The following is a 14,611-nucleotide window of genomic DNA, read 5'->3' on the forward strand; positions in this document are numbered from 1 at the left end:
GCCTTTCAACAAACACGAAACAAAAAGGCTTGGTCTCAAAACGGACATACCACCAGTTGACTATAATTATAGTGTCAGAGCGTGTTTCTCAGGACTTTTTCAACTTTACATGCACAACAGAAGCAAGTACCTCAACACAAAGCGAGCGCGACACTCTAACTACACATCTCAATAGCTACCCTCGATAACGGAATACTTCATTACGAGTTATAAGGAGAGAGAATACCTTATGCACGTACAACTTTGTACATGCACTCCAATTGGGTCCCGACTGGAATAAATCTCCAATAGCTTTCCTCGTCGAAACGTCATGCCTCCAGACCTTTTGTAACGGTCTAGCTACCTTCGACTCGACATTGTAATACCCCTGTTATTGTTCACCTGTGAAGCGCCGCCCACGGTCTCATTCTAGCATGATGTTCATATTCGCTGGATTCAGAACACTGGGAAAAGAAACGCCTTGTTGCCTTGGCTCACCACAGGCTAGGGGAAGGGAAATTTTGAATGATAGTATCCCGCCACACATACAAAGTCACTAAACGTCCAATGGAACGAACTTGATCTGCACCTTCGGCACAGCAGCCGTGATGCGATCCTGTACGCCATCAAAAAATGCCCTCTCGTCAAACCCCTCCGGTAGCACAACCTCGAACTCCCTCACAATCCGCGCAACTACGCTACGAATCTGCAGCATAGCCAGCTGCCTCCCTGCGCAAGAATACGGCCCCGTCGAAAACGGCATCGACGCTGCTCTATTGACGCAAAGCTCCGGCCGGCTCGTCCACCGCTCAGGAATCCACTCCTCAGGCCGCACAAAGTTGCGCTCATCCCGTGCAAGGGACCACCCGGGGATCGCAACGATGGTGCCGCTGGGTATGAAGATGTTGTTCATGCGCAAGCCCTCGGGCGGCGCGACGCGCTGTGTCGCCCAAAGTAGCGCCGGCCAGAGCCGCAGCGTCTCGGTGATGACGGCGTCGAGCAGCGGGTGAGCGTTCCGGGCTGAGAACGCTTCCGTCGCATCGAGTTCCTCTCTCAGCGCGGTCTGGTACTCCACATGCACACCGAGCAGCACAAGGATGAACACTAGAGTGCTGGCGCTCGTCTCGCTCCCCGCGCCGATAATCAGACGACACTCCCCCAGAAGATCTAGATCGCCTGCCGGGCCCCTCGGTGTCACGTCAAGGAGGTACTGCATGAGATCAGGCTTCGGGTTCTGCATGACTTGCCGCTCGACGAGGCGTGCCCGATTCCACGCCGTCCACTGCGCGAGCGGGCCAAGTTCTTGCGTTGCGCCCGCAACGGTATTCAGGAACCACGGCACGGGCGCCAGCGCCGCGAGCACGCGCTTGCCTTCTTCACTGGCAACGCCGGCGTTGAACCCCATAGGCGTCCCAAACGCCAGCGTCGCCATCACGTCGTACGCGAAGTACATGCAGTATTCGTTCAGCGGGACGGGCTCAGCCCCCACGCGCCGTATCTTCTCCACAAGCTCCTCAGCAAAAGTTCTAAGCCGCGGCTCAAAATCAGCAAGCAGCTGCTTCAGCCCGGTATCCCACACCTTCCTCCGCTGCCTATGCCACGTTCTATCTCTTGTCAGGTGTAAACTCCGCTCAAACGAGTCATAAAAGGGCCCCTTGCCCGCCCTCGAGCCGAATCCCAGGACAGCATTCACCGCAGCCACATCAAAAACGAGGAGCTCCCTTGGCCCGGTGCGGACGTAGTCGCCGTATTTCCTCCCAAGCCGCGGCACAACGCTCTTATGATATCGGAAGTCGCTCCGCAGGATTTGCCCGACGGTCCACCACTTCGACAGCCTGGCTGCAAAAGGTCCTGGGAACTGCCGGAGAGGGTGCAAGAACGCGCGGTAAATGAGTATAACTGCTGTGAGCGTGCCGAAGAACGACGCTGCTGTGGTTGTCGCTGTTGTGAGGCCGAAGGCGAAGGCGAATGCGATATGAACCGCGAGCGATGTAACGCAGAGTCGAAGCGTAAAGTGATCTACCTCAAAGCGTCTGAGGACCACGGCGTGCAGGAGTAGGGCTGCGCAGGCTGGGATGCTGATCTCGCAGGGCACGTGAAGCGTCATTGTGGCTTCCCACATGTTCTTTCGAGATACTTGAGAAGCGCGAGTTTGCGAAACGCATGTCATATGCGACTTCGTGCCTGTGACCATCTACCGGGTTCGCCTCGCTTGTGTAAAGTATGCAATGCAGCTTACGCCAGCAGCACCGCCAGCCTTGCTGCTTTGCTGGGCATGCTCACGCTGGCCCCGCACTGGGTCTCGCACGAACGATGCCTCGAAAGGGGAGGCCGCGGTAGAGATCGCGCTTGGCTCTGTCGTGTGTTATTGAGCAATGTGTTATTGGCCATGATGGAAAGAATGGGTATTGGTGAGTAAGCTACTCATGCAGGTGGCAGTATGGCGAGGGCGGCACGTGGGACATCGCAGAAGTGCAGACTGCGTGCTCATGGCGTGCAACATCACTCCCTCGACCTTCTTCCTCTAATATCCGTAGATGGTAAACCTTCACATTGCATGCAGCCCCCCAATAAGGTGACTTGCATAGCTGCTAGATCTTCGACACGCTATGACCTCTCAATGCTAACATGTAAAAGATGGCTCTTTACTTCAAAAGCGGCGAGAACAGCATTGCCAAATTAAGCCCGGAGTTATTGGTAAAGACAGATGTAGGTCTCAAACTGCTTGCACCCCACGTAGGTCTTTAGGATGGTACTCAACTATTCAAGCAGGTAAACTTGTAGGTATTTCGATAAAGCAATGAGAAAAAGCCCCAATGAGCTGTCTAGCCAGTGCCGACGTCAGTCTGCTTCTTCAGCGCCAGCTCGACAGATAGGACCGGAGCTAGAGTGGCCGTGCCCGCTGCCGGATTGTCAGTTTCCTGCTTCACTAGTTTCGCATCCGGACCGCCGCCGGGCACAATGCGGTACTCTCTCAAGACCGTCGCAAGAACACTGATGTACGCAGACTGTGTATGAATCCTTTCGAGGCAAGCGCGAGCCCTCCAGACTGCATCGTCAACGTTTCCCTGGACATATTTCGACCTGTCCGACGCAACGACTGTCTTGTCCGGGTGCCCATTTGGAGTGGCCTCGGTGGTAGTACCCATGTATTTCTCGCGCTTGAGAGCTCAGAGATCGTGCCAGTGCTTTTTGTGGTAGTGAACAGCGTTGACATCGAGGTATACCCGGCACTCAGCCGAACGAACATGCTGTTTGAGAAGGTTCCTTCTTAAAATAGACGATGATAGTGGTATTCTTTGGGATGAGTTTTTGTGATGATGAAAACACCAGAGTGCAGAGGGAGGACTTTGTGTACGATGTAGTTGAACGTTATCAATACATTAGCACAAGCGTCGTTGACTTTTTATCAACTAACACATCGCCACCGACCCTCTTCTCTCGGTTTTATCAGCAGAAAGACATTCCTTTGCCCGCATCCTTCAACCCCCTTCCTCCCAGGTAAGCCCTGAATACTTCTCAATCAGCGCGCCCCTCAACCCACTCCCTTTCTCCGCCCACTCAGTCAGCATAAGCGCCTTCTCCGCCCACAGCTTGCACTTGTCGTCCTTTTCCTGAACGTAGTAATCGACTGCATGATTAAAGGCCGTCGTGGCAAGCCACTCCAGCTCGGTAGCGGGATAGTGGTAGGGTTCCTTGACATGCTCATCAGTCATCGGTCTATCAAGATCCATTGATGCGGGCGATGTCGGAGGTGGGGTCTTGGGTAGGTTGGGAGATGTCTGTATTAGTGCTCAATAGGATATTCGGTGGATGGTATGAACATGGAACTTACTCCTTTGCGCATAGATGCGATGCGTATTGCATGATCAAGACACTTCAAGCTGACAGTCTCATCGTAAGTAAGCGCAAGTTGGAAGAGACAACGGATCCACCGGGACATCTTGACGATGTCAAAGCTTGCGCCTTTCCCACTTGCATTAATGATCTTCTGAAGCGCTGAAAGAACCTCTGAACTGACCATCAGCTCCAATTACTTCACCAAAAGTACGTCGAAGCGCACTTACTGGTCTGGTACTTGCTGTCCACCTTGTCCTTCGCCATGGAAGAGTATATGATGAGCACAAGATCGGCAAGTGTGTCGTAGTGCGTTGGACCCCCATATTTCCAACACTCGCTGAAAAGGCTCTCTAAATCGTCCCATTGTTCACGTTTTAGGGAGGCTTCAAGCTCCAGCTTGACAACTTGTAGATGCTTTGCGACCATGTCGGCTTTTGACGACAAGCTTAACTTGTCGATAAGGTTAGCACCAAGAACGCGGAACTCCCGTCCGTGCTTGGCGACTTGAACGTAGTGTTGGATCTATTGTCTTCAGCAACTGAGTACCTGGTGCAGTGGAGATGACGTACACAGTCTTGCATACTGTCTTCCGCTCGAGCCAGTGTGGTGAAGGTGCAGACTAACAAGTAATGGCAGAACATCAATCGGAGACATATGTCGTCAGCTGTGTCTTGGGCATGGTGGTGATCTTTGAGGATCTTGATAAGCTTCTACGATTCAGTCTAAGCCGCGGAGAAGGAGCATGAACACGTACCTCGATGCATGCACTTAACAGTCGCACAAGACTATTTGGAGGGACTTCGGCGCAGTATTTGACAGCTAGGTTGTATGAATTCTTCGAAAGCCATTCAATCTCCCAATTGTTGAATTCCTCTCTGCCAGAATTTCTGGGTCGTCGTCGCGAAACCTTCGCATGTATCGATGCTATTCATGATCAGCCATGCTCAGTCGACGAGATTAAAATCGCACCTTCATCAAAGGTTCTACAAATCTGCTCGAATACATCTTTCTGCAAAACGGCGTCCTTAACTAGCTCCGACGTGAGAAGGCGAACGGTCATCCTGTGTTCATCAGCGATCTATCCTAGCCTAGCGTTATCAGAAAATGCTTACCGCAACAGCGCCGGCAGATTTACACCAGCAGGTGCATGGTCACTGTACTTCTCGAGCAGCTTCTCTAGCGCTGCTATACCCTCTCGCTTATTTCCTGATTGCTGGGCCTCGATCACACATGCATAAAGCAGGGAAGTGTCCTTCGATGACTGTCGGCATACTGAATCAAGGCATTCGGCAGCTGCAGGGATCGGTTAGCTTTCGTGGCATGTGTGGGCCAGTATTCGTACCGAGACCTGGATCGTTGCCGTGCAACGCAACTTTGTACATTAGGTACCGGGTCATGCGATCTTCCTGACCAGGACCGGACATCTTGGAGAAGATCCCCCGTGCAGCTGCATAGTCATGTCGGGCCAGAGCGCACATGATTATCTTCCTGTTGGATTTCAGTACAAAAACTGCATACATTCACTTCAGAAGAAGCACCTCGCAATCTTAGTTTTGTTGATCTCACCAGCCAGGTTGAACAACGCATGAAGGCAAATCCCACACCATGCTTCGGCTTCTTTATGCTGGCCACGGCTCGAGGTAGCTTCCACCTGTTTCCAGAGCAGCTATATGGATTCAATCAGCATACGCAAGGAAGGGAGGACCCCAGATACGTACAGTCTGTGCCGCGTGAGTTGCGTGAGCAGAAAGGGGGGCTTTCGCATTTCGGAGAACATCGTCGAAGAATTCCCGAAGTTGGTTCAACGTTCCTTCTACAACGAACGAGGTACAAGTGATCCATACTCTAGTGATGACGGCCTTATCGATCCAAGCTTCTTTCTCCTCTCGGAACAAGCGGGTGCTGATCACTTCGTCAAGGGCTTTGCAAGCGGTAGCGGCACTGTATGATTAGCAAAAGAGGCATCGACCGTGCACTGCCCTCACCTCTGGTCCTTCAGCTTGTGGACGTAATGCATGATACTAAGATCTCGTTATTAGCGATGACTACGCTGCCAGACGCTCGACGTACGTCTTGAAATTTCTGTCGTTGAGCACCACGAAGTGGATCATTCGGTGTAAGACTTGGGATATTAGCGAATGCTCCAGATGTATGTAAACAATAGAGCCTGCTTGCTCTACATCTTAGCACTTACCCAAGTAGACCTGTTCAGGATCCACCTTGTCCTCCGAGTACAACAATTCGAGGCGTAGTAATGATATAGACATCTTGCCCTTGTGATCCTAACAGATTTAGCATCGTTCCTGAAACGGTCGATCAGTACCCACTGCTTCAAGTAGCTGGAGCATATGCCATGCTTTGGTGCGAGCATCCGGAGTCTTGAGCTTCATGTACGCTTGCACTATCTTGCAGTGAGATGCAGCGTTCGAGGCCGTATACGTCCACATACCAATACTCTGCATGATGCTCAGCTTTAGTTCCCCAGCTTCGGCGCTGAGCATCTCGGGGCTCTGGTCCCCGAGAATGTCGTAAGCTCTCTCAAGCCATCGTATCGCAGCTTCGTACTCCTTTTTGCTGAGCATGTCCTTGCCAATCTCGTAGAGCAGGTCGGCAACGCTCTCTGCTAGCGACGATGTGAGAAAGCGCGACAGCTGTTGGCACTTCATGAACATGTGCTCCGCAGTATCCAGACGGTCCGATCTCCACGCCTACACGAATCAGTGGTTGGCCCACAAAGATAAGACATGAACTACCAGCGCCGTTCGCAGAGCGTAGTACTCAACGCGTAGTCTCTCTCCCAACTCAGCCTCGCCCCTCTCACCCCCGGCCTCATCGCCCAGTATCTCCTGATACTCAGCTGCGCGCTCAAGCACCTTCGTCGCATTGTCCACCTCTTTGTTCTCAACGCACCATTTCGCAGCCTTCAGCGCAACCTTCATCAGCCGAATGCAGTTTTTGCGTTCCCGGCCCTTGACCGCCTGGCTGCCCGCCGAGTCCAGGAGTAAGAAAGAGAAGACACGCAAGAGCCCGGCTTCACGGTTTCTCCTGGCGGATTCCTCAGTAATCTTGCCATTGGTGTGCAGTAGGTCCCGTCGCAAGCGAGTCGAAACGTTCCAGAGCTCAGTCCCGAAATTCTCGAGTTCGTCTTGTTTCGCGATCAGGGCGGAGATTGCTGGGAGCGGTAGGTTGCAAACCTGAGCTTGAAGGTCTTCCGTGAGCTTCGCGTCGTGCGAATTGTCGAGGCGGTCTGCGAGGGTGCATGCGAAAGCTGCCTGATGTTAGAATGTCTCCAGAGGAAGGTGTAGAGGAGATTGCGAACCGCAGACCGACTTGACCTTCGTCTCGCGTTCTGAGCGTGCTGTTGGGTGAGAAGGTGCCATTTTTATGAGCCATAAGAGTCGTGAGGGTGCTTGGGAGGAACATGGAGTCGGACGTAAGGGACCCGGGTGTCGAAGTGGCGGCTGTCGCGACTTCCCTATCGGTCTCACTCAATCGAGGCAGTCACGAACAGCCAAATGTAGAAAAGCTTCAAGTAGATCGTGGAAGCAGGTATCATAAAAGCAGAGATGATCAAGCAATAGAATACATAGAAATTATCCCAATTTCCGTGTTACCCCTTGCAATGCATTACGAACCCTTGGTCTCATCTGTCCCATGATCTGGTGCCCTGCATGTAAATTTTGGCGAGAAAACTAACAACAGAAACAGCCTGAAGAAGACCTAAAATCCAGACCAGTCCGAAGAACACTGAGTGCAGTATCCCAAAGCAGGACATGATGATTCTGACGCCCGCGCGCCGACTATGCAATCATGGAGTATGAAGAACGACTTATTACAAGGAAGTGACAGAATTACGATTACCCGTCTTGTGCCGTGCAGCTCGATCTGAATGCAAGCTACCGTCCGTATCCGAGGACTCGTTCAATCGTACAATTGCTGGGGACATCATGTAGTCGGCGGCGGATTAGGTTCCAGCATAGGCAGGAAGTTGCCTACAATCAGAGATGGGCTACACAAGTGTCAGTTGTGGCTGGTGAACATCCAGGTAGTACAACTCACATGTTGAGCGTATCGCGCTTCACCGTGAAAGAGAAGCAGCACCGAATTTCAGGGTCTTTCGAATTCGGGTCCGGATTTTTGAGCGAGCAGCTCGTCAATATCGCCTTCTGGTTGTTGTCAAACGCAATCGCGCCAAACTTCTCCCAGTATGACACTAGCGAGGGCTCGGCGAGGATCTCATGCAGAGCGATATTGCCCTATCATTTGTCTTAGCATAATTCGACTGGAGGCAGGTTTGCTACTCACGTCTCTCAACCTGGACATGGGAACGTGTATCAGGTTCGCCATTTCCTTGTTCCCGCGATAAATCTCTCCCGTCCTCCGCCAGCAACACGCCGGGATAGCCATACTGGCGAAAACGCGGTCGTATTCCATCAAGCTTCTATCGAACCAGATTTCGATACGCACAAGATCCACGTCGGTAGAAGACTGTACGCGCTCGCGGAACTTTGGCCTGAATCTGTCGAGTTGTCGCAGTATGCGCACACGTGATATCGATTGAAGGTTCTGCTCCATGTACTGGTTGAGCCGTGCGTAGCCCTTAACATAGTTGAACGGCTTTAGCAGACCGGCATCCATCTTGGCTTTGAGTAGCTTGTTCATACGTTCCTCAGGACTGTCCGTACCCGCAGGGTCGGCTGCTGTCATGTAATACTTTTCTCGCGCTTTCTCCAGCGGAAAGGCGCTCGTTGGTTTTTGCATTGAGTTACCGGAAGCCGTCTGAGCCGGTGGCGGTAGCAGTTGTGAACTACTGGACGCACTTGGATTGAAAGGCGTGTTGTTGGTAAGGGTTCCCATAGGGTTCATCAAAGAAGCATCGGAGAATAATTGGTGGAAATCACCACTTCCATACATGTTGCCGTCCTCCATGAGGTTACTATTGAGGAAGTCGTTGAGTAGATTGAACTCGTTACTGATCTCGGATGCGCCAAAATTATATGAAGGATGGAACTGATGCATGTCTTGAAAGCTATTGTTGGACGGTGCGTTCCAGTCATTGTAGTTAAGCACTTGACGGTCCGTTCAGTATTGAGTCTGCTGAGCGCTGAACAAATGTGTAACTTACGAGACGGGCTCTGAGAGGTCAGCGCTGGCAGCTGTGGCGCAGACACGGGCACAGGCTGGGCGAGCGCTGCTGCGTTGGCACCTCTGTCTGGAGGAGGCACAGGAGGAGGAGGCGGCGCAAGGGTCAGGCCTGCATCTGGAGCAGTGGTCTGTTGGGCCATGGGATTCACAGCGCCATCGGCTGGCGTTGCCTCGTGCTTGGAGCTGGAATTGTCGCCATTCGAGCTCTCCGGGTCTGTTTTGGACTTCTTGACCCCTTCGCGTGGCTCATCGTGACAGAGGTGTCCAATATTTCTCTTGATACACCGCGTGCATGGTCGTTCCTGTTCAGTCGAGGTGGTCAGGACAGATGCAGGAACCAACACAGCGGTTGCACTTACAAGGTCACAGGTCATATGCTGATGACTAGGGGTTAGCAGACTGTGTCAAATGTCTTGGATGCTGCAAAACAAAATGTATCGGAAATCAGAAGGGCCTGCGGCTCACCGAACGTCTGCAGTATATGCACGCTAGAGTGAGCATCGAGGGTCAGCGAAGTCATTGACACTATCGTGGGCGCACAGCATGACGGCCTTACCATGATTGACCTTTCTACGCTTCTTTGGAGTTTTCGTCGGGATGTCGGAGCCGGGTGCAGATGTGCCCCTGTCTTTGGATGGGGATGCGCTCTTGGCTACCGTTGATCTGTCGGTATTCTTGCCATGGTCCGTGCTTTTAGATGCTGTCGCGCTGGCCGCAGCGGAGCCATTGGACTTCTGTGTCTCGTCGGTCATCAACGTTGGCGCTGCACGTGTTTTCAGCGCTGGGAGATGCCCCGGGCTGCGCACGGGTTCTACAGAGGTCGCGCTCGGGCGGGCGCACAGGAAAAAGCAAATCAAGCAGGGCGGTCGCCTCAGCACGTTGGACGGTGGCACAGGGAGCTCTGTGGCGACGAATGCTGGATGGTGGAGCGATGTTTCATCGGCACGCGAGTGCTGAGGCTGGAGTTTGTTGCGCCTCACAAGGTCGGGCGCTAGCCGAGGTCTCCACCGGTCCGCACCGGTAGGAGCATCGCGCCATTCTACGTGGAAAGATCTTGCCTCCTTTGATGCTAGCTAGAGGGAACGGCATGCTGGGCATCGCACAGTGTGCAGGAACTCATCTTTTGGCAGCCTTGGCCGTGGACGCGGGGGTCCGCCTTCGAGCTGACCGAGAAAGTGTCCAAAGCGGGTCTAGCGCATGCATGGCTCCGAGAACCATGTTGCTGGATCGCTGAATTCTATATTCGGCAGACTGCCATGACACTCGCCCACGACTCTGTCCCCCATCTGCGCATCGCTCTGTCCGCCGGAACTCCCAGTCATGCTGTCATCGTCGTGCGTATCCCCGTATCTGGGATTCCACTGCTGGGCCCTGGCCTAGAATATCGAAAAAGCGCCTTCGTGTCCCCAGAAGCTTGACAACAACGTAGAAGACAGTCCCAGTACCGCGTCCCACGTTACTCCATGCATCAAATCCCGTAGCCAAGCCATGCAGACCCTCTAGGACAGGAAAACACTCCCCTGAACGCTGAACCGATCCTGCATGTCAATACTTCATAGCGCTGCATACTGCTCTGCGCTGGCGTGTTTGAAAAGCACATCGTCCAGCGCCACCTGCGCATTCCTCATGCCAACGTCGATGCCGGCCACTTGCTCGTGATTACCCTGCATTGACTCTAGGCTCCTCTGGAGTTGCTCCAGCTGCGGTGCGAGGTCGGAATCAGGGGTATTGAGCATCGAAACATCCATTGCCTTGCACTGCTTCCAACCAATATCGTCAGGCCCATCATCTATGATCTCATTTTCCAAGTCCTTCAACAGCGGATGCATCTACAGTACGTTAGTCGCATACTTAGCCTCGTTGAAAACGGAGTCAATATCTTACCCGACCATGCTTTTCCTGTTGCTTCCACGTCGTCTTCCAATCTCGTGCGTTCTTCCTCAGCTGCTCCAGGCTTTCTTCATCCTTCTTGAGCAAGTGCTGAGCTACCTTCACCTGCTCGGTAAGCAGCTGTTGTGAATGGCGCGCTGTGGCCAACTCTCGGAAGAGATGTGCGTATCGCTCAGTGAGTTTGTCGATGTTGAAGTGGATGTCTTTGGCTTGGGGAGGAATCCGTGAACCCGACAACTGGCGCGCAAGCATTCGTATAATAGAATTCAATGTTTCATCTGCAGCAACGGCTCTCTGCTCGTCCCGCTGTGTATTGACAATGTCCTTCTTTGCGTCCCGCAATGTCTCGAGAATCTGATCCAATATTTGTGGTGAGACACGCGGCCAGGTCTCTATCACTTCGCGCGCAATCCTCCTTGTGCGCGGTGCTAGCTGCGCGTAGTCTTGCGCTTTGTTCTGTTGCGCAGATGCTTCATCTGCGTCACGGACGAGCGATTCGTCTTTGCGGTTCCGCGAGGGTCGAGCACGTTTCTTTAACGAGCTTGCCTGCTCCTTTCGTGCCTGTTTGTGACCTCGCACCGTCGTTGGGACGGCCTCCGCCTGAGTGAATGAAAGTTCATCCGCTTCCTCCTCCTCCTCCTCGGCTCCTGTATTGCTCACTTGTTCTGGCCGTTCCCGTTTCTTCCCTCCAGCTGAACGCTTGCCCTCCTGCTCCTCGCCTGCAGCCGTCTTCCTCTTTGTGCCTGACTGGGGTGCTACCTCTTGGGTAACCGTCTTGCGCTTCTGATTGGAAGCTACCTTTGCAGCGTTGGGTTTGGGTCCTCGCTTGGTCATAGGTAGGGAGTTGTGACTGCCCGGCGGCCGATCTCGATGTTTCGTCACCTTGGCATTGCTTGCAATCGGAGGTCGGCCTCGTGGTTTCGCGGGTTTTCCGGTGCCCGAGCGCGTGGGCGCCTGCGATTGAATTAGTTGCATCCAATTCAGTCACATCGTTGACACTCACCATGGCAGGGTGCGGGGTTGCTGAACTGGCGCGTCGGCGGCGCGTGTTGATTGATGTTTGGGAGCGAGCGCGCGTTCCTTGACGTAGGTCGTCTCCAAAAGCGGAAGCCTATCCGTACGCGCCACAACCCAACATACGGACCTAAGAAAGATATGAAGATGTATTGGGCGAAACTGTCTAAGAATATACATATCAACGAACTCTAGAAATGGTTCGCAAGGGAGTGGTTGATATATCGTGCGGTAAGAGTATGATCGACTTATACCATAATTTCCAAACGTTGTATCGCGCCCTCTCGGCGCCCCATGTGTATCAACATATCAACAGGATATCTACCCGCACAGGATTCCACCAGTTCCACCAACAGCCAAAACCCCTCCCCTCAGTGGAACTTCGCACTAACCCCCCCATACCTCACCCCATCCACCATAAGCTCAAACACCAACCCGGCACTTTCAATCCGCATATCTAGCGTGAAATCCAGATTATCAAACTCCACCCCCTTCGTCGTGGTCAATCTCGTAAACAAACTCTTCGGCACGGTGTTCAAATCCGTCGTCAGCGTGCACACACTGATGAGGCCCTTGCGGAACGAGTCTGGTGCCGTATCCGCGTCGCAAGCGATGAGGTCGTCTTCGACGACGAGGGATTGGCCCGGCCGGAAGTTGCGCGTGTAATGGAAGGATATTGGAGAGGATTCGGAGACTTGGGCGCCCTGCAGAGGGGTTAGTAGGAGAAGCGTTGACATGGGTGGTGGTGGCATGTACCTTTGCGATGTGCCATTGCATCCGGTCGGAGACCATCCATCGCTCCCATAGCGGCGACCAATATCGGTCTTCGATTGGGTGTTTCGCCTCGTCGAAGACAGTCGCATAGCTCGTCCCGTAATGCCATCGACTCCGCCGACTGACGACCATGGAGCCCTCTAATCCTCTCAGCACGGCGCCTCTCACCACCTAAGCCTATTAGCAAACGCCCTTCATATAGGTTCAGAACTCGAGCAACTCACCGCCGTCCAAGCATGTATCGGATGAAAAATCTCCACAGACGGCACCGCACTCAACGCAACCGCATGCGTGGGCCTCTCCGTATACGGCGGCGGCGGCGCACTGTTAAAATGCTGTTTCATCCTCCCATATAAATAATTCGACTGGCCAAACCCCCCGACAAGCACAATCCCGCACACCAGCCCTCCCTTCGCCCGAATGGTCTGCACCTGCCCCTCCACCAGCGAAATAACCTCTGAGATCACCGGATCGAAGATCTCCTTGACTTGCTCGGTGCTCATGACGAGGAAGCCGGAGTCTAGTCCTGCCTCTTCATCGTCCGGGAGACCGGGGAACGGGACGTTGACCTCGGCGTGCTCGTCCTCATTGAAGTTGCGCTTTACGAATTCTTCGAAGTACTTAAGGCCCATGTTCCATGTTTTTGCCTTCTTCTCGCGCATCATCGTGTAGCGCTCTGCGCCTATGCGGCTCTTTACGTGGTCTTCGAAGCGGTAGTTGAGGAAAGCGGAGCCACATAACCCTCCTGTGCCCACAGCGGACTCTTCGACGCGGAGCGGATTAAGCTGCGTGATCTTGTAAGCGATGAGGTCGACCGTGCCGCCACCTGCGTCGCAAACGATGAAGTTGTCCCCAATTTTCAAGTTGTTGGGTTGGATGGCCTTCAGTGTGTATACAGCTGCTGCTTCGGGCTCACTGATTAACTTTAGGTCTTTCCCACTCCCCATGCCCGCCTTCTCCGCTGCCTTCAACGTCGCGTCTTTTGCACTGTCTGACCATACCGCTGGTACTGTGAGTACAAACTGCACCTTGGTCATTGACATGAAAGTCTCTCCATATCTTCTTGTCAGCGTCTCCATGGTGTGCTTGTATATCTGCGCTAGATAGTCGGACACAGCCTCCGCAACCGTCTTTTCATATTTGCGTAACTGTGCAGCGGTTTCGAGTGGCGAGACGAAGTGCGGGAGCTTATGGTTTCGGTCGAGGAAGAGCTTTATGCAACGTAGGCGCGTCTCTTCGGGCTTGAACTGGAAGCCCCATTTTACGTTCGGTTTCGAGGGGTCGGAGGGCGTAAAGTATGCGATTTCGGTGGGCACTTTGTCAGAGGTGATGCCTGTGGGACTACATGAGCACATAGAATGCAACAGTGGGGTGTGGGTGTGTACCATTGCCGCCAGGCCAGCTTTTGACGATGTCAATTTCTTCTGGACTTGCGCTGTATACGGCGGCTACGCCTGTTGCATGGTCAATTTTGTCATCGGATACAGTGCTCAAATACAATGTTCAACGCACCACTATACGTTGTCCCGAAGTCGACACCCACGATCAGCCTGTCCTGCGCTGGATTCGCCCTCGGCAGGCCACTGAGGCCTGGCGCAGAACGGTGGTTTGTGTTGGGGTCGAACGCGACTGGGATATTGCCCGACCTGGCGCTGAATGCGCTGGCCATGCTGGGTTTCCTCTCCATCTCCTTCCTACTGAGGTACGGTCAAAGAGCGGTGGGGAGTGCTACATGGACTCGGAAACGCGTGGGGTCAGCAACAAGCGGCCGGGATCTCCAGAGCTAGCTTGGAGAGCAATTGTTAAATTGCAGGAGCAGGAAGCGAATGTGGGCGGTCGCAAGGACATTGGAGATCAAGACAATGGGTGCCTGGAAGCCATCGCGATAGTCAGGCGCATAACACGCTTAACGTAAACATTGAAGCCTGGCGGCAGCGATCCGCATGAACGTGCTTGTCCTGGCGGTGGC

At 53.4% G+C, this 14,611-nt stretch overlaps 6 protein-coding genes across 6 annotated transcripts; all 6 read right to left on the reverse strand.

Annotated features, from left to right (window-relative positions):
* Positions 1-452: 452 nt before the first annotated feature.
* On the reverse strand, positions 453-2,086 carry CC84DRAFT_1241955 (putative benzoate 4-monooxygenase cytochrome P450; the record flags this gene model as incomplete). The annotated part of the gene is made up of 1 exon (XM_018184073.1): positions 453-2,086. The coding sequence occupies one exon, from the start codon at positions 2,084-2,086 to the stop codon at positions 536-538; it is 1,551 nt and encodes a 516-aa protein (XP_018037367.1). The 3' UTR covers positions 453-535.
* A 718-nt stretch (positions 2,087-2,804) lies between these two features.
* CC84DRAFT_1241957 (uncharacterized protein) lies at positions 2,805-3,312 on the reverse strand (the record flags this gene model as incomplete). Its single annotated transcript, XM_018184074.1, has 1 exon — positions 2,805-3,312. The coding sequence occupies exon 1, from the start codon at positions 3,126-3,128 to the stop codon at positions 2,805-2,807; it is 324 nt and encodes a 107-aa protein (XP_018037368.1). The 5' UTR covers positions 3,129-3,312.
* Positions 3,313-3,342: 30 nt separating this feature from the next.
* Positions 3,343-7,199, reverse strand: CC84DRAFT_1241961 (SPO22-domain-containing protein; the record flags this gene model as incomplete). The annotated part of the gene is made up of 17 exons (XM_018184075.1): positions 3,343-3,772; positions 3,811-3,990; positions 4,047-4,341; positions 4,389-4,526; positions 4,574-4,743; positions 4,789-4,880; positions 4,932-5,112; positions 5,168-5,307; positions 5,358-5,485; positions 5,538-5,760; positions 5,805-5,840; positions 5,890-5,941; positions 6,014-6,101; positions 6,147-6,220; positions 6,269-6,527; positions 6,573-7,087; positions 7,139-7,199. 17 exons carry the CDS (start codon positions 7,197-7,199, stop codon positions 3,462-3,464), a joined length of 2,943 nt encoding a protein of 980 aa, XP_018037369.1. The 3' UTR covers positions 3,343-3,461.
* Positions 7,200-7,357: 158 nt separating this feature from the next.
* On the reverse strand, positions 7,358-10,023 carry CC84DRAFT_1143234 (uncharacterized protein). The gene is made up of 7 exons (XM_018176404.1): positions 9,521-10,023; positions 9,430-9,452; positions 9,324-9,341; positions 8,945-9,266; positions 8,125-8,888; positions 7,879-8,075; positions 7,358-7,828 (listed from the first exon to the last, which is right to left on the reverse strand). Exons 1-7 carry the CDS (start codon positions 9,714-9,716, stop codon positions 7,765-7,767), a joined length of 1,584 nt encoding a protein of 527 aa, XP_018037370.1. The 5' UTR covers positions 9,717-10,023; the 3' UTR covers positions 7,358-7,764.
* Positions 10,024-10,159: 136 nt separating this feature from the next.
* Positions 10,160-11,895, reverse strand: CC84DRAFT_1117023 (uncharacterized protein). Its single transcript, XM_018175479.1, has 3 exons — positions 11,858-11,895; positions 10,849-11,808; positions 10,160-10,793 (listed from the first exon to the last, which is right to left on the reverse strand). Exons 1-3 carry the CDS (start codon positions 11,858-11,860, stop codon positions 10,518-10,520), a joined length of 1,239 nt encoding a protein of 412 aa, XP_018037371.1. The 5' UTR covers positions 11,861-11,895; the 3' UTR covers positions 10,160-10,517.
* A 215-nt stretch (positions 11,896-12,110) lies between these two features.
* On the reverse strand, positions 12,111-14,601 carry CC84DRAFT_1163271 (actin-like ATPase domain-containing protein). The gene is made up of 5 exons (XM_018178218.1): positions 14,155-14,601; positions 14,028-14,096; positions 12,867-13,975; positions 12,625-12,813; positions 12,111-12,572 (listed from the first exon to the last, which is right to left on the reverse strand). The coding sequence occupies exons 1-5, from the start codon at positions 14,309-14,311 to the stop codon at positions 12,240-12,242; spliced, it is 1,857 nt and encodes a 618-aa protein (XP_018037372.1). The 5' UTR covers positions 14,312-14,601; the 3' UTR covers positions 12,111-12,239.
* Between the last annotated feature and the right edge of the window lie 10 nt (positions 14,602-14,611).

This window comes from Paraphaeosphaeria sporulosa (assembly GCF_001642045.1).
Source record: "Paraphaeosphaeria sporulosa strain AP3s5-JAC2a unplaced genomic scaffold CC84scaffold_4, whole genome shotgun sequence".
NCBI classification, from domain to species: domain Eukaryota; kingdom Fungi; phylum Ascomycota; class Dothideomycetes; order Pleosporales; family Didymosphaeriaceae; genus Paraphaeosphaeria; species Paraphaeosphaeria sporulosa.

Excerpts from the sequence above, each read along its gene's own strand:
- CC84DRAFT_1143234 (XM_018176404.1), bottom strand. The coding sequence starts at position 9,716 with ATGACCGACGAGACACAGAAGTCCAATGGCTCCGCTGCGGCCAGCGCG. Across the intron at positions 9,453-9,520 it reads GCGTAGAAAGGTCAATCATG|CGTGCATATACTGCAGACGT; the intron begins GTAAGGCCGTCA and ends TGCTCACTCTAG. Across the intron at positions 8,076-8,124 it reads CCATGTCCAGGTTGAGAGAC|GGCAATATCGCTCTGCATGA; the intron begins GTGAGTAGCAAA and ends GACAAATGATAG.
- CC84DRAFT_1117023 (XM_018175479.1), bottom strand. Across the intron at positions 10,794-10,848 it reads AACAGGAAAAGCATGGTCGG|ATGCATCCGCTGTTGAAGGA; the intron begins GTAAGATATTGA and ends AACGTACTGTAG.
- CC84DRAFT_1163271 (XM_018178218.1), bottom strand. The coding sequence starts at position 14,311 with ATGGCCAGCGCATTCAGCGCCAGGTCGGGCAATATCCCAGTCGCGTTC. Across the intron at positions 14,097-14,154 it reads CTTCGGGACAACGTATAGTG|GCGTAGCCGCCGTATACAGC; the intron begins GTGCGTTGAACA and ends ACCATGCAACAG. Across the intron at positions 12,814-12,866 it reads CGATACATGCTTGGACGGCG|GTGGTGAGAGGCGCCGTGCT; the intron begins GTGAGTTGCTCG and ends TAATAGGCTTAG.